We start from the raw sequence: 24,783 nt of genomic DNA, 5'->3' as shown, positions 1-24,783 counted from the left end.
ACAAATTCTATATTTACAAAGACTAAAAAAAAATACACTAAGGACTAACACATAATATTTTCCGAGACCATCTACATATTTAATTATAGAATTTACCTAAAGAATTTAAATTTTCATGAAAAATAATGTTATTTAATTATATTTTTTGGAGATTTTTTTTTTAAACTGATGATCAAACCTAAATCGACCCACTTAGTACTATAATTAAAGATTCTTTTTATGAAAAATAACATGATTGTCTTTGACCCACTTAGTACTATAATTGATTTGAGTTGTTTATTCGGGTTTGACGTAAAGAATGAAGATTTTGACCCAACTCAAATCAATATAATTTGATTGAGTCAAATATAAGACATAAAGTCCCCTGCATATATCATCAAAGCTGTTAATGATCCATAGGGCCCGCGCTTACATAACATAAATAACCTTCTATACACCAAAAATGAATCATTGCAGCTTATTTCCAAGCAATGGCATACTCTTTGAGCTCACAAGGTATACTTGTTTATTTTATAATATACTAGATAGATTATAACATTTATCTTATGCATGAGCATGGTACTTGATCCTATTTCATTTTTATGGCATGAAAAATATGTCACAACAATATAAATATAATGCAACAAATGAAGGATTTCTTGCTAATATAGCTTTCAGGTTGACTTTTTTTTTTTACCATTCATCATGGATCAATTTCTATAAACATATATTTGAAGTTGTTGAGTATGGCTCATAGTTATTGATTTTGAAGTTGTTGAGTATGGCTCATAGTTATTGATTTTGAAGTTGTTGAGTATGGCCTATAGTTATTGTTGAGTATGGCTTACTATTAAATACAAGTTGTACACTATAACTCTAATTTTTCACCGATAATACAAAGGAACTGCAGCTGCTTTGTAGTCAGAGAAGTAGGCAAAATTGGCCGAACTACGTTACCAAACATTGTGTGTTTATTGTTTGCGTTTATTATTTCTCTACACTTTTGAACGGGCTTCTTTTCTATGCTAGAAGTTGTTTTTAAATCAATATATTTCATGAAAATTTGTGATTTTGATACAGGTGCACTTTCATGGATTTGTGGAGGAGAAATAAACTTGTCTTCTTTTTGTGTTCAAAGATGCATAATAGATGGAGTGAACATTATCTTCTCCTGTGTTTTCTACCTATTTATGCTGATTAGTTTAATTAGAAAACAACATTCACCCGACAACAATCGAAAGGATCGCGTTATGGTGGTTGCATCAATCTGTTGTTTCCTTACTTGCATCATGTATCTAGGCAATGTTTTGTACAATTTCATAGATCAAGATGGAAAAGTAGATAACCTAAGCTGGGTAATTAGAGGACTAATTTGGACCTCTTTTGCTGTTTCATTACTTATTCAAAAGAGTAAATGGATCTTGTGTCTAAATTCTGTTTGGTGGATCAGTTTTTGTGTATTACTTTCCATATTGAACATTCAAGTTCTTATGACAGTTCATAGTATTCCTGTGTTTGATTTGATTCCTTGGCTTGTAAGTTTCCTTCTTCTTTATTGTGCTTTCAGAAACTATAGTTACTTCACTTTAAAACATTCACAAAAGAGCACAATATTTGAAGAACCATTGTTATATGAAACTGAAAACGAACCAATAGTCCAACAGCAACCAGGATTAAGCCATTCCAATTTCTTAAACAAATTAACATTTTCTTGGCTTAATCCTCTACTGTCTTTAGGTTATACAAAACCATTAGTTCTTACAGACATTCCTTCTTTGCCTAATGAAGACAAAGCTAACAATTGTTACCAAAAGTTTGTTAGCACAAGGGATTCCTTGTTAAGGAGAAGTAGCAGTAACATTCCAAAGAATTTTCTTGTTTTGGCAATGTCAAGAGCGTTTTTGAAAGAGAATATTTATATAGCAATATGTACATTAGTTAGGACTATCTGTGCAGCTGTTTCTCCTTTATTCGTATATGCTTTTGTAAACCATGCGAGCTGCGAATGCGACGAAGAAGAGTATTTTTATGAAGGTCTTACTTTATTAGGGTGCCTTGTGTTAGTCAAATTAGTTGAGTCAGTAACTGAAAGGCAATGGTACTTTGAATCAAGGAGGGCAGGAATGAGAATGAGATCCTCTTTAATGGTTGCAGTGTATGAAAAGCTATTGAACCTTTCGAGTTTCGGAAGGAAAAGACACTCGAATGGTGAAATCGTGAATTTCATAGCTGTTGATGCATACAGAATGGGAGAGTTTTTGTACTGGTTTCATTCAGGATGGAGTTTTGTGTTGCAACTTTTGTTATCTATTTGTGTACTTTTTTGGATTGTTGGTCTTAGTGCAATTCCTGGTTTGATTCTTCTTGTCATATTTGGTGTCTTTTTCAATGTTCCATATGCAAAGAAGATAAAAAGTTGCAAGTCACAAGTGTTGATTTCACAGGATCAAAGACTCAGGTTAACTTCAGAGATTCTTAACAATATCAAAGTTATTAAACTACAAGGTTGGGAGGATAAGTTTATGAACATGATAGAGTCGATTCGCAGTGTTGAGTTCAAATGGTTGGCTCAGACACAGTTCACTAAGGCTTTAGGATCTTTTCTATATGTTTCTCCATCAATTATTGGTGCTGTTGTTTTAATAGCATGCTCCCTCTTTGGTACTGCTCCATTAAATGCTGCAACTATCTTCACTGTTCTTGCTATATTGAGAAGTGTGGCAGAACCTGTGAGGTTTATACCTGAGGCTGTTTCTGTTATTATTCAAGTTAAAGTCTCATTTGATAGGCTTAACACTTTTCTGTTTGATGATGAGATAAATACTTCCTACCAAAAGAAGAGCATTTATGTTTCAAAATCAGGTAAATGCATTGAGATAGAGGAAGCTGATTTCAGTTGGGATGAGGGATCAGTTACACCTACTTTGAGACAAATTAATTTTGGCATCAAACATGGTGAAAAAGTTGCAGTTTGCGGACCAGTTGGGGCTGGCAAGTCTTCTTTGCTTCATGCTATCCTTGGAGAAATGCCTAAAGTTTGTGGAACTGTGAGTATGAACCAAAACAATCACTCTCTCCATTCCTTTTTAACCGTCGATTTTGTATAAAAGTTGTGTTACATTTATTTGTTTATACATGTAAATAAACTTAAAACGACAACTAAAAACGAACGAGAGAGAATAATGTCTTGATGCAGTACTTTTATTTGATTAATTCTATGTATCAACATTGTTGTTATCTTAATTATAATGTGGCTGAATGCAGCTTAATTTGCATGGTGAGGTAGCCTATGTTTCTCAAACATCATGGATACAAAGTGGAACAATTCGTGATAACATACTCTTTGGAAAATCAATGGAAAGGAACAGTTATGAGAATGCAATAAAAGCATGTGCTTTGGACAAGGATATAGATGGTTTTAGCCATGGTGATCTTACAGAAATAGGCCAGAGAGGACTTAACTTGAGTGGAGGGCAAAAGCAAAGAATTCAACTAGCTAGAGCAGTCTACAATGATGCTGATGTATATCTTCTTGATGACCCTTTTAGTGCAGTAGATGCACATACTGCTGCAATTCTATTTCATGTAAGAACAATAACTTGAAAGACTTGATGTTTCCGTAAAATGAACAATTTTCTTTTTGCTGCATTCTATATAATTTTAACTTAAAATTTGGATTTCAGGATTGTGTCATGAGTGCTCTCAAAGAGAAAACAGTCATCCTAGTGACACATCAAGTAGAGTTTCTGACAGAAGTTGATAAAATTCTGGTAACATACTTTTTCTGAAGTAAATAGCATTTTTTTTATTTAAATAAATAAGAAATCGTATAACTTTGATTTTTATAGGTTATGGAGGGTGGAATTATTACTCAAGCAGGAAGCCATGAGGAATTATTAACATCTGGAACTACCTTTGAACAACTTATGAATGCTCATAAAGATGCAATGTCTGTAATAGGTACTACAAGTAGTCAAAACAAAGGAAAAAGTCAAGAAATAGGAAGAGTTAGTGATTCTGCTACTAAGAAAAATAACAATGACGAAATATGCGAGACAAGTATTGGAGGGCAACAACTTACACAAGAAGAATATATAGAAATTGGAAGTTCTGGATGGGAACTGTACTTGGATTACATTATAATCTCCAAGGGAATGCTTCTTCAGGTTTTAAGCTTAATAGCATTGTTAGGTTTTGCTGCTTTTTCAGCTGGTGCATCTTATTGGATTGCTTTATCAAGTGAATTTCCAAGCATCACTAAAGGCTGGATGGTTGGAGTTTACACTGCAATGTCAATTGTTAGTGCTATTTTTGCTTACTCGAGGTCTTTATTGGTAGCTCATCTTGGACTAAAGGCTTCTAAAGAATTTTTCTCAGGTTTCACTTCTTCCATTTTCAATGCTCCCATGTCATTCTTTGATTCAACACCTGTTGGAAGAATTTTGACTAGAGTAAGTTGTATTGTTCATATATGTCTGCTAGATTAGACTAGGGAACTCAAATTGTATACGAATTTCAAACACTAAAATTTCAAATTTTATGGTATAATTACAGGCGTCGTCAGATTTCAATACTTTGGATTTTGATCTGCCTTTTGCAACAGTGTATGTAGCACAAAGTGCAGTTCTTCTTATAACAGGAATCTTGATCATGAGTTCGGTCACATGGCAAGTGCTTATAGTTTCCATTCTAGCTGCAGTTACAGGATACTACATAAAGGTTAGTGCAATTTCTAGTCTAAGTGGTCAAGAGTTCGATCATGACTATTGCGTATAGAGAAAACTTAGTTGGGAGGTGATAATCCACCATTTTTGTCCAACAGGTTCCAGACGAAGATTAGCCACTGTTAAACGGCGGTGGATACTTCGTATATATCTATAACATGGTTATATATAAAATAATATCAGTTTATATGACAATAATTAACAATTCATCCGTTCCTTATTTCTTGTTTAAAAGGAATACTATCAAGCCTCTGCAAGGGAGCTAGTAAGAATTAATGGAACAACAAAAGCACCAGTTGTGAGTTATACGACCGAGACATCAGCAGGAGTGGTCACAGTAAGAGCCTTCAAGATGGTGGACAGATTCTTCAAAAACTTCCAACATCTAGTTGACACAGATGCTGCACTATTCTTGCATACCAATGCTGCTTTGGAGTGGTTACAATCAAGAATGGATATACTTCAAAATTTTATCCTTTTTACAGCAGCTTGTCTATTTGTGTTTCTTCCCATGGGATCAATTATTCCAGGTAACACTAAAATCATGATATATCATTCAACAATATGTGGATTTATGGCAGGTTTTATAGAATCTTAACATGTTTACAATTTGTTTTTACTGCTGCATTTAGGCCTTGTGGGACTTTCACTCTCTTATGCTTTGTCATTAACAAGATCTCAGATGTATTATACTACATGGTCTTGTAGCATATCAAACTTCATAATCTCTGTGGAAAGAATCAAGCAATTCATGCAGATACCACAAGAGCCTCCAAAATTATTGGAGGATAGAAGGCCACCATCTTCATGGCCTTCTAAGGGAAGGATTGAGTTCCATGATTTGATGGTAAACAATTCCTGAGCTTGTCACTTCATTCTTACTAAAGTAAACAACAATTTTGGTTCTTAAATGTGTAAGACACTATCACAATAGTCCCTGAATCAATCAAAGTTACAAAAACGTATCTGAATGTGTCTTTCATTAACAAGTTTGGTTTGTAGACGTGTCTTTTGTTAGTTAGTTTGGTCAAATGTGTCTTCTGTTAGTTAGTTTGATTCAAAATATTACTAACGAAAAACTCACGTAAAATATTTTTATAATTTTGATATATTCAAGGACTATAGTGACCGTGCATCAGCATTCACGAACCAAAATGATTATTTATTATTCTTCCTACTTTTGGAGAGTTTGATGAACCAATGCATATTGTTATTTTTCAGATTAGATACCGTCCAAATGCTCCATTAGTACTAAATGGAATCACATGTACTTTCAAAGAAGGAACTAGAGTAGGAGTTGTGGGAAGAACTGGGAGTGGGAAAACAACACTTTTAAGTGCATTGTTTCGTTTGGTGGAGCCTACAAGTGGTGAAATACTTATAGATGGACTTAACATATGCTCAATTGGTCTTAAAGAATTAAGAATGAAGCTAAGCATTATCCCTCAAGAACCAATTCTTTTCAAGGGTAGTGTTAGAACCAACTTGGATCCACTAGACCAATTCTCAGATGATGAGATATGGAAGGTTTGATAATTGAAAATCCTTGATCATATTGATCCTTTTAGATTAATTTATTTAGTCCTTAAATTATTAGTAACATAATAAATTAATGGTTTTCATTTGTGTATAGGTTTTAGAGATGTGTCAACTCAAGGAGGTTTTATCTGGACTACCACATCTTTTGGACTCATCAGGTTATATAGTTTCATTTATTTGCTAATATTCACTTAGTTTATTGTTAATAATAATAATTGACATGATTAACTTTTGACAATGGTCAATGGCCAGAAGAAGAAAACTATTTGAAACATTCTTATGTAAATACTTATATGTTTATTTATGAATTATTTTGTTACTGTTAATTCATATACTAAAAATCATGTGCAAATTTTGGTTAATATCAACAGTGAGTAATGAAGGGGAAAATTGGAGCATGGGCCAAAGACAACTGTTTTGCCTTGGAAGAGTCCTTCTTAAAAGAAATAAAATTCTAGTTTTGGATGAAGCTACTGCCTCTATTGATTCTGCCACAGATGCTATTCTACAAAGAGTAATTAGACAAGAATTTGCAGAATGCACAGTTATAACTGTGGCTCACAGAGTTCCAACTGTTATTGACAGTAATATGGTCATGGTTCTTTCTTATGGTAAACTGTTTTTTCTTTTATGCACAATAATAGTACTAACTTATAAGGATGATTTTTATTTTATTTTATTATTAGAACTTTATTTTTAAATACCAAAAAATTGGAAGTGCTAAGTAATAATCATGATAAACTCACATTCAAACAATGTTAGTAAAAATAGAGAAAAGTGGCCAAAAACTAGAGTGCTAGAAACATTTAGTTACATATATATGCTTTTGATTTCTATCAAATTTAAAATATTTTTTTAAAAGAAAAATTAGAAATATGTTGATTTTAGTGTTTATAATTTATATACTTTTTTAGGCCTAAAAAAGAACAATTTAGGGATTGAAAGCCTACACATTTTTTATATGGCCAAAATTGCTGTAATAAATTTTGCATTCTATATATAGACTAAAAATATATTTAATTTAAATCTAAATAATATTATTTTTATATGCTTGAAATTTTGCTTGCATCAAGGAGAGGCTAGCTTGTTGATACAATTTGACAATAAAAATTGTTTGATTGATTCATGTATATACATTGCGATTGTAGGAAAATTGGTTGAATATGATGAACCTTCAAAACTGATGGAGGACAATTCTTCTTCATTCTCCAAGCTTGTAGCTGAATACTGGTCCAGTTGCAGGGGAAACTCCTTATAAAAAATAATCACAACTCTTTCTAAATATTCTCTCTAGTTTATATTTTATTGTTTTATTACAATCACACCATCTGCAATCATCATGGCTCTCTATATATTTTTTTCCTTATTGAAAATGACATATATAAAGTAAACAAATAAATAAAATACTCACTTTTTAAAATAGCAATCATCTTTTATTATAGTCATTATTTTATACTAGCAGAACTTTGTCAGGTTGGGGGAATAGGTTAGATTTATTTAAATCAAGAAACCAATAAGTGGTGGCGACATCCTTTACTATGTATGGGTATTTTGATGTAATGTCGTTATTATTACTGTTTTCTTCTTTGCGGTGTTCCATATATTGACACCGGTAACTTGACTTTGTAATTATTTTAGGTGTTTCTCTTTGCATGCCTTCTGCGAGATGAAATACATTTGTTAATGTTATATCTCATTTTGGCATGTTAAAAAAAAATCAAATGTTTTAGTGTAATTTTGCTTATTTTTTATTTTTTTATTAAAATAACAATATTCATTTATTCAAATTAATATAATATATAGATAGAACAACACAAATCAATTATTTTAGGTGTTTCTCTTTGCATGCCTTCTGCGAGATGAAATACATTTGTTAATGTTATATCTCATTTTGGCATGTTAAAAAAAAAATCAAATGTTTTAGTGTAATTTTGCTTATTTTTTATTTTTTTATTAAAATAACAATATTCATTTTTTCAAATTAATATAATATATAGATAGAACAACACAAATCAAAATTGCTAATGGTAAAAGAAATAAATGTGCGAACAAACTCAAAACACCAAATTTATAACTTACAATAGTAAAACGCCTACAAATATTGACAAAATTAAGGTGTTTGGAGTACTCGTGTCTTTATATCTTTAACATTGAAGATGCTAAAGTCATTGATCTAATCTGCAGTGGATCGAAGATAATCTTTCAATTTAAACTGAACGAACATCGTAACAAGACGATAAATTAACATAACATCGACTAGGTTAACAAGGAAGAAAAAACAATTCAGAGAAATTAAAATAACGCCAACTACGTTAAAAAAAGAGAAAAAAAAATCAATGAGTAATTTTGTTTATTATTTTAACATAAAAAAGAGTAATTATATAATTAAATTATATCACACAATTATATATTGATTTTTTTTTAAGTTTTTATTTCAAAGGTATGTCTGACCTTTAAAAAATAAACACACAATCACACACATCTTTTATTATACCAAATCTACTTTAATTGTCACCTTCTCCTCTCTTCTCACACTCTTTTCTAGCATATTTTTCTCTTCTCATTTTTTTCACAACCAAATACACCTAAAGAAACTCATAGCAAGAAACAGAGATAAAATTCATATGAAAGTGTTAAATGCACTTTACCTTCATAACTGTATGTTGTGAATTATTATCCAAATTTTGGTGATGGGGATACGTTGGCCTACCACTCCAATAAGTTGGCAATAATTAATACAAATTGTTTTTTAAATATGAGATATAGTTTGATGGTGGCAACCCAAATAAAAATTATTTGAACACACTAGTTAGGGTGTTCCCAGGTTGGATCAGATCAAATTAAATATTGAAATCAATCAACCGTCTTTGATTTTAGTTGAATGTCAGATCCATATTTTTAAACTAAAACTGAAACAAATTACCAACTCAATCAATAAATAATTTAAGTTGAGTTAAAATGTGAATTGCGTTGCTTTGGATGACCGGGTTTGCAGGTTGATATCCATAAACACCTCTAAAAAATACACATCATTTGATTATTTAAGAATACATACATTTAAATTTTTTATTCTTCTACTTTTTAGTGTGTATAACTCTTGTCACCTCACAAAACTTATCACCACATATTATATTGTTATCACCCCACAAAACTTTCTCTTTGAAACATATGAAACATGTGTTAAGAACAAAAATATTACGTAAGTCATGTAAACTAAATTTAAACTTTGCTTCTTAAACAGAAGAAAAAATATAAAATCAAAGAGAGAGGAAGAACAATTTCCAAACACAGCGAGAAAAATAAATTGAATAAAAAGCATGAAAGCTTATAAAATGATCATTGAAGAAGTAAAATTTCATTGAGATTGGTCACACTTCCACAAAGTTTGTGAGAGGGAAGATGAAAAAGATTTTAAAAAATTAGATGCACAGGGGTAATTTTGATATTATCAAAGGTGGATTCGTTATTGTTGCACTAGTTGTTGTTGTTGTTGCAAAGGTGGATTCGTTACGGTGTCATCGATTGTTGTTGTGGCGAAGGTGGTTGTTGTTGTTTCAATCGTTATAGTTACCGGTTGTTTTACAAAGGTTGTTGGTTGTTGTGTTGGTTTTTGACGTTGTTGTTTGGGGTTGTGTGCGAGCAGAATGTAGGTGGTGGAAGTTGTTTTGTGGCAACTTGTGATATTGGGTGAGGGTTTTTTTATGTATGTTGGGTGAAGGTTTTGATACAACTTTTGTTTTCCTTTGTATGTTGCTACTTTACGACTCCTAATCTAGCATTCTTTGTGCTGGTTATGATTCATTGTGATTTTAATAAATTCTATTTTGGCTTCTTCAATTTTTTTGTTTTGTTGATATTATCAATAAACTTTAATAAAATTTGGGTGTGACCGAATTTTTTTGGGGTGTAAGTAGAAGAAATCTTAATTATATACTTAATTTTTATAAACATTTGTCATACATGATTTTTTAAGGGTTTTATAATAAATGTTTTTTTTTTATGAATGGGGTTATATATTGCATTAATTTAATCTATATCACCGTTGCATATTTTTTTGGTTAATTTTTTAACATACTTTATATTATACTAGCGGTTGACGGGTACTTCGTGTTCGTCTATATGTTCTTTTTCTTGCGCTAATGCTTGTAAATTCTAAATAATTTTTTTATGAAATTTATATTTTGATTAAGATTATATGTATAGATGTTTGTAAAAAAAAAAATCATGCTTATCATTTTCAATTACACAACAATATTCCAAATATAATATAAAATCTTATCCTTTTCAACGACACCAACAATACAATATTATTATAGGAAAATCTGTTTAAGGGTATAAATAGAATAATGAAAATTCCAACCTAAAATCTCATATTTCCTTTATATATTTTGAAGATAATATTTTTCCTATTGTAGCGGGGTATTCTATTGTTATAAATAGAATAAAATAGTAAATAAAATACTTTAAATGAAGGGTAAAATTGAAAAGGAAAAAAGTCAGTCCAAAGACATGTATTTTCTTTATATATAGTATATATTTTATATTAAATCAATCATTTTATCATGTATATGTAATATCAATATTAGTAAAAGAAAATTACATTTTGCATTTTGTATATTGATTTTTTTTAATAGTTATTTGAATGAAGTGAAGGATAATATCATTCCGAACAACACTCATGTTATGTGGTTTAAAGAAACCCCGTTAAAAATTAATATTTTTATTTGGTGCTTGCTTTTTAACCGCATCCCATCAAGGATAATCTGGCAGGACGTCGTACCATTCACTTGAATGATCAAGAGTGTTCAGCAGGTTGTGGTTTGATGGAAGACAGAGATCATTTGTTTGTTAAATTGGGATTTTTATGGCAGACTTTGGTTACCTCGTCTTAGCTTGGTTAGGTTTCTCAACGACAACGCATGACAATTTATATGATCATCTAGTTCAGTATTGAGGGTTGGGGGCATTTGAGAAAGGTTTGGTTGGCTCTTAACATCATTTGGTTCTCGGTAGTTTGGATTATTTGAAAGGAGATAAATAGACGTACGTTCCAACATAAGGAAGATCACTTACAATTATTAAGTGAATATATTAAGTTGCGATCTTTTTTGTGGTTGAAATCGAGATATGTTACTTTTGATTTTGATTAACATCTTAGGAGGCTTAACCCCATTCCTTGCATATATATGTTGTAATTTAGTTGGTTTTATCTCTTCTCGTTTTGGACTTGGTATTGATGTAACTTTGCTATTTTAATAAGTTTTTTTCGATACATCTTACGTTGAAAGAGCTTATTGATTTGGTTTAATATATTTCATTTTAACCTCTTAAAATAACCATTCAAACTAAATCAAACCGTATACTCCTTCCGATCCTATTTACAAGAGACAATTTACTTTTTAGATACATTAAATAATTTATGTATTTGGTTTAGGTTCTTGACTAGATACATACATTATTCAATGTATCTAAAAAATCAACTTTCTCTTGTAAATAGGACCGTGGGGAGTATAATTTTTATTTTGAATTGGACAATTTTTTGTCTCAAAACTGATCTAACCAGCGATGCAATCACCTCTGATTTGGATACAATTCCCTAAAAAAGCTACTCATTTTAAGCCGTATAGTAAGTTGCAATAAATAATACTCCCTCCGTCCCGGAATAACTGACTTATTTTCTAAAAAAAAGTGTCCCAAAATAACTGACTCATTTCAATTTTCAATACAACTTTCATCATTCCCAATTAGGAATGTCAATGGGTACCCATGGGTACGGATAGTACGATACCCGTCCCCGCCTCGTTGGATAAATATGATACACGTGCCCGCCCCGTACCCTCGTGGGTACCCACTATGTGGGTACCCGTGGGTATTGAGGTATCCATGGATTTTTGAATTTATTTATTTTTTGGTACAAATAATAACTTTTTTAATTACCAAAAAACTTCAACTTTTAAACATCCATACATAATTCAATCAAAATTTCATAAATCATACATAATCCATAAAAAATTCACGATTCTTACATAATCTATAGAATATGTTTTATGATGTAAATGAAGTGGAAACGATGAACTTAATAAAATGAATTAAAAAAATAAAAAATTAAAATAGGTTATTAATGAGGAATATTAGGTGGACGGTAAAATTTTCTTCAATAAGGTAACAACTTTTAAGTAATAAGATAAGATAAGATAATCGGGTATGGGTACCCGTGGGTATGGGTACAATCAAATCCGTGTCCGTATCCATATTATAGTGGGTAGTCAAATACCCGTTTATTATACCCGTGGATACCCGTTTAGCTACCCGCCCCATGCCCGTGACGGATTTTACCCACGGGTACCCGTGGGCATGGGTATTTTTGCCACCCCTATTCCCAATACAATATAACACTAAATAATATTACTTTTATCATTCTCAATACAATATATTCCACTTTCCCCTTTATTTATACACTTTTCTTAATCTGTGTGAAAAACCAAAGTAGGTCAATTAAACCGGGACGGAGGGAGTACTACTAATCAAAATGGCATATTCCTCGAACACTGATTTGTTAATATGAGTTTATTGTTTTTTTTTCTTTTTCTGACTCAGCAGGTTTGGTTACTCGGATCAACACTTGTGAAATTCAATAATATATGTCTTGGTGTAAGATTATTTATCAAGGACCTAAACTATTATTGTCTTTTTTTAATTTTTTAATTTTATTATTGCATTAATTTAAGAGGAATGCTAGTAACACATATTTTAACACACTTTTTTTGATTGGTTAAAATTCACATGTGTCCCACCAACTTATGCGAGTCCCATATAAATTTGATGAATCCATATGAATTTTAACCAACGAAAGAAAATGTGTTGAAAAATATGTGTTGAAATATGTGTTCATGGAATTTCTCTTGATGAACATTTTTTTCTGACAAATTTCTCTTAATTTAATATATACCACTATTGCACATTTCTCTTGTTTGTCATACTACGGAGTATTATTGATTTTCTTGTCGGGTGTATCATTTAGGTCCTCGTCTTTATTATTAAGTAGGGTCATCGATTTTTTAAGGAGTTGTTGCAGCTGTTTTAATTTCTTATTCTTAGAGTGGATCTCATGTGATTCACGTTGTTTTTATTATAGTTGTGTTATATGAACCATCATTTATATAACAACATTTGAGACAACTAAAAAGAAAGAGGTATTGACACAAAAGTCAAAGTAATAGAGAGAAAAGGTAAAAACCTAATATGAGTATGAAAGAGAAAATTGTTACTAAAGTTGTCAAAAAAAATAATTGTTCAATTATCATTTCTCTTGGATTGGATGGAATACTGTTTGTTTACGTAAGGAGTTTGGCGGATTGGGGGTTAGGCGGTTGAGGGAGTTTAATGTGTCTTTGTTGGGTAAGTGGTGTTGGAGGATGTTGGTAAACATGGAAGGTTTTTGGTTTAAAGTTTTGGCTGCTAGGTATGGTGTGGAGGCAGGGAGGTTGGAGGTTGGGGGCCGGAGTGGTTCTTCATGGTGGAGGGAGATAGTAAAGATTAGAGATGGTATTGGGGAGGCTGGGGGAGGGTGGTTCGCAGAGGGGTTTTCGTGTCAGGTGGAGGATGGAGTAAATACTTTCTTTTGGTATGATAGGTGGTTAGGTGAGACTCCTTTATGTGTGCGGTTTAGCCGTTTATTTGAGTTATCCTTAAATAAGTCGTGCTCGGTCGCCACTATGCCTCACAGTGTTGTTTTGCAGCCTACTATTTCAGATCAGTGGCATTGGCTTCCTGCCATTGTTGAAGGATATACAGTACGCTCCGGCTACCAGCTTCTAACTTCTCGGGATACAACGACGATGGTGCCTCTGGACAACCTTATATGGCATAAAAAGGTGCCTTTGAAAGTTTCTATTCTAGCTTGGAGACTTCTTCGTGACATGTTGCCTACAAAATCAAATTTATTGAATCGCGGCGTTCTTTATGTTGAGGCAGCCATCTGTTCAGCTGCTTGTGGCCAGGGTGAGACGGCATCTCATCTCTTTTTACAGTGTGACTATTATGCGTCTTTTTGGCTGTTGGTCCGATCCTGGTTGGGTGTTTCAGGCGTGGATCAACCAACCCTTCATGAGCATTTCTTTTAGTTTACTCATTACTTAGGTGGTATGAAGGCTTGTCGATCTTTCCTCCAGTTGTTGTGGCTTTTGTGCGTTTGGTTAATCTAGACTGATAGAAATAACATGTTATTTAATACTTCTCAAAGCTCCCTGTCTGAGCTTTTAGAAAAAATTAAGTATCATTCTTATTGGTGGTTGAAGGCTCATAACACCATTTTTGTGTACGGTACTCAGAGATGGTGGTCGGATCCGTTAGCTTGTTTGGGTATCGGCTAGTCGTGCTTTGGTTTTTGGTTGTAACTATTTGACTTTGTGTTCTTTTTGAATCGTCTCTTTAGCACACCTTGTGTTAAGGAACGACTCAGTGTTTGTTAATATATCTCATTTTTGTTTCTTCCAAAAAAAAAAATTCTTCTTTTATTGTTATAAATAAAGAGGATCCTTAATCAAAATAAAGATAGTCCGATCAATAATTACTTATCGGAAATGCAAGGGATGCCCTTAGTCAAACAATAAACTGTTCATGTGATGCGCTGGCTCTCGGTTTATTACTCCCACGAGTCATGTTCAGGTAATTAATAAATGTAATGAAATCCTATTTTAGATTTTCTTAGCATCTATTCATATCCGGTATCCCAATCATTTTCAATAAAAATATATAAAACATTGTTAATTATAAAGAAAACAACTATGATTCCAATCATTTTCAATAAAAATATATAAAACATTGTTAATTATAAAGAAAACAACTATGATTAGAAAAAGAAAACGAAAAACATATATGATTATAATCTTAAGATAATGAACATGTGGTTCACACTATATATTACATCATCCGTCTTAAAATATGCGATATTGTTGATTTTTTTTTGTGTCCGAGGTTCAAATTCCGGACTTTGCATATATTATGCATTGCCCTTATCAACCGAGTTAAGTTCACGGGGACCGACATTATTGATTGATGCACACATACAAATGCACATCTTTAACCTTTAATATATTTAATTATAAAATTTTATATTTTAAAAATACTCATCGAGATAAATCCAACATCATCTTATATATTATCATTTATCTTTACATAATAATAAACAAATATGATCAAAGTAAGTTATTTGAATAATATAAATAGTAATACAAGGTCACTTAATTTAGAATAGAGGGAGTATATGTCTTTTGATCAATATTTTAAATATTTTATTATTGATTAATGGTTATATTAACTTATTCATCGGAAGGCCCTTTTTATACCAAAAAATAAAAAAACTTATTCATCCACACCACCCCCAACGGCCCCCCTGTTAGGATGATAGCACAGGCTCCCATTTTTAATTTAAGCACCAATTTATTTACTACATATTTTATAGTAACATTTTTTATTTTAATTATACTACTCTTCGGTATGCTTCGGTGTGGTCTCTTTGATGAAACTTTTCTCCATTGTGTGTGTGATTGTAATCACTCTAGTAAATTTTTCGCGACAATTCAGTTTTCATCGATCAGATTTCTTCACGAATAATGTTACTCATAGTCATGATTGGTTTAAAAAGGGCTCGACGGGTCCTCTATTTTTTCTCTTTGCAGTAACAGTTTGGTGGACTTTGAGGAATAGAAACATGATGTGCTTGAGCAATGATAACTGGTATGTTAACTAACTTTCCTTTAACATTCAAGGTATGATTGACACTCTCAAAACTTCTTATCCTTCGATCACAGACGACGCTATAGATGAAACTTTGGTTAAGTGGAACAACAACAACCATTCTTATGTCATTCTTAATGTTGACAGAAGTGTCTTGGCTCCCCCACTAGAGTTGGCTATGGCGGAGTCTTAAGAAATGAGGCAGGCATTTACTTGTCCGGTTTTTCTGGTTATATCCATCATACTTCAGATACTCTCTATGCCGAGCTTTCTGCCATTTATCAAGGCCTCTTGTAGGTCAAAGAAAAATGTATTGTCGACCTAGTCTGCTATTCTGATTTCTTACTTTGTATCAACATCATCACAGGCCCCTCATGAGATTCAATGCTTATGCTTTTTTGATTCAAGACATAAAAGTGCTAATGGAGCAGATTTAATGCAATGATTAGCCACACCCTTCGTGAAGGAAATCAAGGCGCGGATTTTATGGCTAAACTTGACGCCTCGTCGAACACCAACCTCTTTCGCCACGACACTCCACCAACGGATCTCCTCCCCCTCCTTCAAAGTGATGTTGCTGGAACTTTTTATTTGAGAGCTTAGCTCTCTGTCTGCTTCCTTTTTTTTCTTCTTGTTGTTTTTGTTAGCCTTTGTAACAAAAAATACCCTTGTATTTAAAATTTTATTTTACGTTTGTAATATTATTTAACTTTAAAAAATAAACGTTCTCCCTTCAGTTTTGTTGATACATATTTATCATTCAATCATTTAAATTTTAATATATGCCCTTTTTATATTTATTATTTTAAATAAAATTTTAAATTTAAATTACTTTTGTTTACAAGATATTAGTACCCAACAAAACTCAAAAGTACAAAATAGTTTTCATTAAAAAATCAATTGAATTTCATTGCAATAGAAACAAGACCACTCAATAGAAATAATATCGGGCACAATAATGGAAATTTATTTTGATCTTTTCCATCAAGATTATTTGATTGTTGTATTTTTCCAAGAAAATATAATAAAATACAATAAAACAGAAAAGCGGATAGACGAACACATTAATGTCTAAATTTCCACTAGTATATATGAAAATTGTATAATTAACAAATTTATTTTTTAGTCTAGATTTAGAATGACAAAGAGTCCACAAAATTTTATAGTATATGTTTATCTAATAAAAAAAAGTAAACAAAAAAGTATTGCATTGTCTTATACTTCCTCTATATTTTATTACACTTTACTTTGCCATTTTCACCCTATTAAAAATGTAGTTAATTAATTATAGGAAAAAAAATATGATCGATTTTATAAAATTATCTTTTTATTAATTACACCAGAGAGAGAAATTAAAAGAGTAGGATGAAGAAAGTAATAAATAGTAAAATGTATGATATGAAAATAAATATTAATGTTTTATAGGTTTCGTAAAATGACTTATAATTCATCACTAGGTGGCATTGCCAGATCCTGGATCAGAGATTCAAACATTTAAATTTTAATTAATGATATACATGTATGTGTCTATATATGTGTGTGCGCGACAAAAGGGAGCAAATGGAAGACCATATGCTAACCCATAGATAGATTAAACATAAAAAGTTATAAAAAATTGGTGGGACGTAAACCTGACCCATTAACAAAAAAGCATAAAAAAAAACAACCCAAAGATGTTACAATCAATCCAGCCCAAACAAGGTTAAGAAAACAACAAGTGCAAAAACACCAACACCAGTACAATCTAGCCAGTCCGCCTATGAACATGAAACCAAACTGCAAAAAAAAGAGTGATGCACGAATGTACATGAGCAGGAACCTAGAACGAATTCAAGCAAACTCGAACTTTTTGCTTATGGTGGTGAACCTTATCGCCAACATGATAACAAATCCACAACCAACAACTCACTGTGATCAAGGACACCAAGTTAACACCACCTTTCTGGCCAAACCATATGTATCCTCCGACGCATGAACGCTTGAAACACGCTCATTACATTCTGCTCCACCACGAAACCGCAAAAGAGGTCATGAGAGCCATTGACGGACAAATGAGATCTGCAAACGAAACTAAAACTAGATTTGAACGACCCGTCTTTGATGAATCTGCCCAAAAGGGTTTGAGAAGGCAGCGACAAACTCAAAGAACATCGTTTTGGCCACCGACGGCGACAATGACCATAAAATAGAAACAAACAACATCAAACAACAAAACCCACAACCACCAGAGAGATCACCACGGATCCGTGAAGAAGAAGCTCAAAAGGACAAACCTATGGATCTGAGATACAAATCCATCTTCAATCTGAATGTCGAGCAAGAAACTCAGCAAGTAGATCGATCTAAAACGAAACCAAATCCCTCAACGCGGCGACAAAAAATTACATTATACATACATACTCTACAATTATCATCTTCACGTTTTCATGTTATGAAATTATTGAATAATCAACTTATTATTAATGTTATCGAATACATCTCTCACAATATAAGTCACGAGACAATATAAAATGGGTGAATTGAAAGTGATTTAGGTCTCTTTTGTTAATCGTGCAAAGAGAAAAAACTAGTGGTCCACATTATGTAAAACCATATGGATATAGAGCTACACTTGGTTGTCACATTATATGTGTATTTTTTCAAGCTCAGAGGAGTCGAACCCCGTCATCCCAATGTGGTTTCATTTTTTGGTTACACATCCCAACGTGGTTTCACCACTGTTTGTCACATTTTGTTTTTCTTTTTTAAAGTATCATACCATAAATACGGAGGGAGTATATATATATTCTTAAGTTAGACTCTTAGTTTCTTTCAAAAAAAAAAACAGTTAGACTCTTAGTTTGAGTGAATAGGCAAAAATCCCCCTGAAATTGTAAGTTTCATCAAAAACCCCCCTGATTTTTAAGAAACATCAAAAACCCCCTGAAATTGTCAAACGTTAGTCAATTACCCACCTCCGTTTGTTTGAACTGTTAAACCCTGTGACATGGCGGTTAATTGCACATGTGGCACCTCGAGGTGGACCAAACCTTATGCCACATCACAGGGGGTAAATGACTATTTTTTTATTTTATTTTTTGCTTTCTTCATCTTCTTCCTTCTACTTCTTCACCATCTTCAACATCACTTTTATCAATATTCATAGAAATTCCAGAAAAATATTTAAGAAACAACAATCATCAACACCACCACCATCACATTACTAAACCTCCAACACCATCAACAACAATAACAATTGATGATTCTATAAGGTGACAGATACAATAGGAAAAGTGAAAAAACAATTGATGTCCAAAGCAATTTGTCTCTATTTATTTGAGAGAACCGCTTCCTTGTGTTAGTGCTTTAACAACAAACATGTTTTGTTTGTACTTTCCTCACCATCTTCGTTGTTCCTTCCTTCTCCTTCATTGTAATCTCTCACTCTCATTTGTTAATTTCCTCCAATTTTGGGTTGTTGTTTCTTTTGTAAAGGTAGATTTTAAAATTGGGGTGCCAAATATTGTAATATATAGATCTGTGATGAATGTATCAAAGTTTGGATTTTTAGAATTGGGGATTTCGTCTTTCTCAATTGGGACTTACATACTCAATTCGGGGTAAAAGTGCAGTTTTTTTTAATGGGGTTTGAGTTTTTTAAAAAGAAAATTATTTGGGTTTTAATGAATGTGTTTTTCTTTGAAAAGGGTCATTTTATTTTTGTTGTTTACTTTAGTGAATTATGAATTTTTTTTTCCTGGTGGTGTAGGTGATTATTGTGTTCCTAAAAAATTTGAGGGTTTATCCTAATCATTTTGGTTGATTATTGTGTTCTATTCATTTTGATTGATGATGCAAATTTTGAGGGTTTGTCCTATGTATGAGAAATTAGAATTGTTGTTAGAATGCATTGAGATGATGGTGGTGGTGTTGATGATTGTTGTTTCCTAAAATAAAAAATTCTGGATTTTCTTATGACATTGATGAAGGTGATGTTGAAGGAAGAAGATGAAGAAAGCAAAATTTTTTTTTTAAAAAAACAGTCAATTACCCCCCTGTGATGTGGCATACGGTTCAATCCACATGGAGGTGCCACGTGTACATATAACTGCCATGTCACAGGGTTTAACAGCTCAAACAAACGGAGGGGGTAATTGATTAACGTTTGACAATTTCAAGGGGGTTTTTGAAGTTTCTTAAAAATCAGGGGGGTTTTTGACGAAACTTACAATTTCAGGGTTTTTTTTTGCCTATTTACTCCTCTTAGTTTTAGGCACGATTAAAATAGACATCTTGCTTGACCAAAATAAAGAAAATAGACATCTTAAAGAAAGAGAAAAAATCACAACTACTACAAGATCCAATCGAACATAAAATGCCAAATTTAAAACAGCAAAAATCTCAAGTATACCCTACCCACCAAATAATAAATTGTTTTCCCTCAACAAAAAAAAAAAAAAAAGTAATAAATTGTATCCCCAACATGTCGCACCAGTCCACCTCCATCTTATATATATGGGTCCTTCTTATACAATACAAAGATATAGGGAATATAAACTGTGTTGTGTAGGCACTACTTAATATCTCTTGAGTTGAATATTATCTTGAGTTGATTTTTCAGTTAATGGGGTCGTTTGGTCAAATGCATTCTAATTGTGAGGTTGAAAATTTAGTAAGTAATGATGAAGTGAGTTTTAAGAAAGAGATCAATAGAAGTGCCATTGAGTGTGCAGTCAAAGATCTGTTGCTAGGTTTGGGGGAAGATATTAACAGGGAAGGCATTATAAAGACACCATTTCGTGTTGCAAAGGCCTTTTCTGAAGGAACCAGAGGTGAGTAACTATGATCTTCACTTTTATTCATGAAGAATAGTAACAATTGTCCTAATAATATTGTTTAAGGATCTAAAAGAAACAACTTTTACATAAAAAATAATATAATTGTGAATTTGACATGTGTTCGACTTATATTTTCAGAACAAAATTTTCTTTTAAGTATTTCTTAAACAATGTCCTTAGAGTACTTTTTTTTTTTTTTAAGAATGCCCTTAGAATATTTATTAGCATGATGCTTTATTTATTCAAGATCAGTTACTATGTAATTTTAGCGAGGTTTAAATAATGAGAAGGGGTGATGAGTACTCCCCCGTCCCTGTCACCAAATGCTTTCCACCTTCGTTCATGTCTTCTGTTTTGGATAATTATTTTGTCTCATTCAAAAATTAAAATTTAATGATATAACAAACAAAATTTAGGATATTATTGGAGCCACTAAATCCCCATAAAGAAATTGATTAATTTTAAACTAATATAATAGCAAATCTCAATTTATATCTTACAATAATTTAATAACCTATGAGCATAATTCAGTTGATCAAAACATCACATTATATATGTAAGGGTCGTGGTTAAGAACATCAAATCCTCTACTTGTTCACCTTAAAGGTGAAGTTCAAAAACACAAGAACCAAGTAATAGTTAGAAAAACATTGTGGTTCAGTTCTATATAAAAAGTAGATAATTCAGTTCAGTTGGTTGGGGCTTCTATGAAGCTGTCTTAAAAAAACAGATCTAATTCCGTCATTTTTTAGAAAAATCATTTTAAATCACTTTTTTTTTTTTTAAAAAATCTTTCTTGAAGGAAAGGTAAGAATGAATTAAAATAACACTAACTATCTTCTGTTTTCTTCTTAAAATCACTTTTATTTTATTTTTTAATTTTTTAATATTTAATAAAAAACTTCATAAAATAAAAACTTTTTTCTTTGGAAACTTTTTCCTATTTGGTTAAATAACATTTAAGGTGTTAATTTGTTCAAAACATTTAAGGTGTTAAATACAAAATTTAAATCAATATTTTCAACTTACACGTAATTTTTATGTATTTTACCATAATATGCATAACAACATGGGTAGAATTTGCCTCTCTAGTTTGGTTCAGTTCGATTCTCTCCTAGGGGATAGAACCAAACCATGAAGATACGATAAAGTCAATAAAGGTAGTTTTGTAAAAAAATCAGATGTAATTGAGAATTTAGACGTGGTTTTATAGAAAGGTACAAACATTTTTTAAAAAAGTCCTATACAAAGGCAACATCTAGTTTGAAATGTGCTACAATTAATCGTCATTTTTATTTAATTTTAGTCCTTATAAGAATTTTTTTTATAAAGACTAAATTGTACCTGAATCATATATTATGGACAAAAAAATATTGTAGGGACTATTATAACACATTTTAAGATATGGAGTAAATTTTTTTTTTTTTTTTTTTTTTTTTTTTTTTTTTTTTAAAGTTTAGATGCTAAAACTCGACAATTATCTTAGGTTATATGGGGTTAAAAAAAATAAGAGAGCAACTTTTTCCACCTCATATTTCTAAAAAATACCATAGCGGATCTCAAAAGTACACATCGTTTCTGCGGATAAATAGCATTTTTGTTCAAAAGGACACATCTAAACCACAAAGAAACTATGTTTTTTTTAATTAGATTTGTACTTAAGGATATTAAACTTTTCTCTGCAGGTTATAGGCAAAATGTGAAGGACATTGTTGAAGGTGCATTATTCCCTGAAGATGGCCTAAATAATAATAAAATTGGTCATGGTGGTGGAGTAGGTGGACTTGTGATTGTGAGAGATATTGACCTCTACTCTTATTGTGAGTCTTGCTTGTTACCATTTCAAGTCAAGTGTCATGTTGGTTATATCCCTTCAGGCCAAAGAGTGGTAGGCTTAAGCAAGCTTCCTCGTGTGGCGGAAGCATTTGCAAAACGACTTCAAGAGCCTCAGCGTTTAGCAGATGAGATGTGTTCAGCTTTGCATCAAGGGATACAACCAGAAGGAGTTGCTATCATACTACAATGCACACATATCCCTTTTCCATACAAAGATATCGACTCAAACGATATAGGGTGGGTTAAGTTACTTGTTTCTTCAGGATCTGGTGTTTATGAGAACAAAAATGCTGAAATATGGAGTGATTTCTTTAGTCTTCTAAAGTTTAGAGGTCTTGATAATGACAAAGTTCGTCTTAAAGGACCACTAGATCAATGTTGGTGTCCTTCTCTATATGCTGAAGTTTCATCCAAAATTAAAGCAATCAGTACTCCTATTATGGTCAATGCAGTTTCTTCAATTGTTAAATCTTTAGGAGAAGATCCAACAAGGAAAGAGCTTGTAGAAACTCCTACTAGATTTTTGAAATGGTTGATGAACTTTCAATGTGCTAGTAACATTGATATAGAGATGAATGGTTACATTTCTAATACCAATGGAGAGGTAAGGTTTGATGACAAGGAAATATATTCTGAAGTGAACTTGCCTTTTTGGTCACAATGTGAGCATCATTTGCTTCCCTTTTATGGTGTTGTTCATATAGGATACTTTCTTTCTAAAGGATGCAATCCAATTGGAAAGTCCATTTTACAATCAATAGTTCATTTTTATGGTTTCAAACTTCAAGTCCAAGAAAGGCTCACAAAGCAGATTGCAGAAACCCTTTCACCATTGGTAGGTGGAAATGTGATTGTAGTTGTTGAAGCAAGTCACACTTGTATGATCTCTAGGGGAATTGAAAAATTTGGAAGCAATACCGCAACCATTGCCGTATTAGGACACTTTTCAACTAATCTTGCTGCAAGGACCAAGTTTTTGGAGAGTATTCCAAGTGCTACATCTCTTGAAGGGCAATGATTAGTTTTATCAAGTGCACCCATAAATAAATCTATAAATAAATCTATTTCTAATAAAAAGTCTTCCTCATATGACATGTGGTAGAATTTCAAACGATTTACTCCCTAAATTTGTGCAATGTTGCAAAAGTTTTTAGTGGTTTCTCATGAAGTTGTTCCATTTTTTATTATTTTGAGTAATAATAATGTTGTCTTTGATATGTTTGATTATTTGTTTTATTTTGGGCTGAAGATTTGAAAACTTTGGTGTATTTGATTGGTGCCTCTTTTCTATTAAGTTCAATATTTTACTATGTGATAATGGTCATGGATTGTATATCTCTTCTGTCTTTAATAAGTCGGCCTTGTTTTCTCTCTTTATTTGGGGTAGTTTTGGATCTATTTTTATCCGAAATTACACCTCTTGATTTTTTTCTTTATCACAATTTAAATAGGTGATTTTCAAATAGTTCTAGATACAATTTTCCTCGTCGTCTGAGGGCGGCGTTGTGATGTTAGTTATCTTTTGCGGCGTTGTTTAATTTTCCGTCTTGTTGTAGTGTTCATTTGGTTTTTACAAATTCGAAGACATAAATATTACAGTCAATTTAGTTTTATTGTATTATTTGCATGCATTTTGCCGTTATATATGCTATTGACTTAGGTGTTGTGAGTTTGTTCGGAGATTTATCCTCTACGTTTTTAGGGATGTTGAATGAAATACTCATCAATTTAAGCGAATATTTTTGTAAAAAAAGAGTGATAATTGTCATGAAAACTATTTGGAAATCATTCTTCATTTATGCGTGATTTTCTGTTTCATGAATTATTGCTATTAAATATCTTGTTTTATTTTTTATTTTTTATCATAAGAGGGCTTAATTAACGAACTAAACCGTGGGTGAAATCACCCTTACAATCCATCACCAAAAGAGCATGAAGAAAATTGCAGTCTCAGAATTAACAAAAACTGTGAAGAAAAGAATGGAGCATCAAATCCTTTTTTGGCTAATGGATCTGCACATGTGTTGGCCTCTCTATAACAATGTTGATTGTTGAATGGTGGGCAGTCCAATCTTGAAGATTAAGGAGATTAAGAACCTCTTCCAAGAGAGGTAGGTTTCAGATAGAACGATTGAGAACAACAGCTGCAA

At 32.1% G+C, this 24,783-nt stretch overlaps 3 protein-coding genes across 4 annotated transcripts; all 3 read left to right on the top strand.

Moving 5' to 3' along the window:
• The first annotated feature begins 369 nt into the window (after positions 1–369).
• On the top strand, positions 370–7,662 carry LOC146897023 (ABC transporter C family member 8-like). Of its 2 annotated transcripts, XM_085731281.1 has the most exons (12): positions 370–495; positions 1,060–3,026; positions 3,244–3,564; positions 3,663–3,749; positions 3,828–4,430; positions 4,534–4,698; positions 4,939–5,233; positions 5,336–5,550; positions 5,925–6,230; positions 6,337–6,400; positions 6,614–6,853; positions 7,391–7,662. In XM_085731281.1, exons 1-12 carry the CDS (start codon positions 471–473, stop codon positions 7,498–7,500), a joined length of 4,398 nt encoding a protein of 1,465 aa, XP_085587407.1. In that variant the 5' UTR covers positions 370–470; the 3' UTR covers positions 7,501–7,662. The 2 variants fall into 2 exon arrangements, with proteins under 2 accessions (XP_085587407.1, XP_085587406.1); XM_085731280.1 differs by lacking the exon at positions 370–495 and having other exon boundaries at positions 898–3,026.
• A 6,007-nt stretch (positions 7,663–13,669) lies between these two features.
• Positions 13,670–14,365, top strand: LOC146897022 (uncharacterized). Its single transcript, XM_085736375.1, has one exon. The coding sequence runs from the start codon at positions 13,670–13,672 to the stop codon at positions 14,363–14,365; it is 696 nt and encodes a 231-aa protein (XP_085592501.1).
• Positions 14,366–20,502: 6,137 nt separating this feature from the next.
• On the top strand, positions 20,503–23,968 carry LOC146897021 (GTP cyclohydrolase 1-like). Its single transcript, XM_085732074.1, has 2 exons — positions 20,503–20,791; positions 22,483–23,968. Exons 1-2 carry the CDS (start codon positions 20,584–20,586, stop codon positions 23,649–23,651), a joined length of 1,377 nt encoding a protein of 458 aa, XP_085588200.1. The 5' UTR covers positions 20,503–20,583; the 3' UTR covers positions 23,652–23,968.
• Positions 23,969–24,783: the final 815 nt, after the last annotated feature.

Source organism: Medicago sativa, chromosome 8, assembly GCF_051527215.1.
Source record: "Medicago sativa cultivar Bolivia chromosome 8, Bolivia_mono, whole genome shotgun sequence".
In the NCBI taxonomy this organism is placed as follows: domain Eukaryota; kingdom Viridiplantae; phylum Streptophyta; class Magnoliopsida; order Fabales; family Fabaceae; genus Medicago; species Medicago sativa.
Note: the sequence above shows the minus strand (reverse complement) of the source record. Positions and strands in the feature narration are given on the sequence as shown.

Excerpts from the sequence above, each read along its gene's own strand:
- LOC146897023 (XM_085731280.1), top strand. The coding sequence starts at position 1,002 with ATGCTAGAAGTTGTTTTTAAATCAATATATTTCATGAAAATTTGTGAT. Across the intron at positions 4,431-4,533 it reads TTGGAAGAATTTTGACTAGA|GCGTCGTCAGATTTCAATAC; the intron begins GTAAGTTGTATT and ends GTATAATTACAG. Across the intron at positions 6,854-7,390 it reads GGTCATGGTTCTTTCTTATG|GAAAATTGGTTGAATATGAT; the intron begins GTAAACTGTTTT and ends TTGCGATTGTAG.
- LOC146897022 (XM_085736375.1), top strand. The coding sequence starts at position 13,670 with ATGGAAGGTTTTTGGTTTAAAGTTTTGGCTGCTAGGTATGGTGTGGAG.
- LOC146897021 (XM_085732074.1), top strand. The coding sequence starts at position 20,584 with ATGGGGTCGTTTGGTCAAATGCATTCTAATTGTGAGGTTGAAAATTTA. Across the intron at positions 20,792-22,482 it reads CTTTTCTGAAGGAACCAGAG|GTTATAGGCAAAATGTGAAG; the intron begins GTGAGTAACTAT and ends TTTTCTCTGCAG.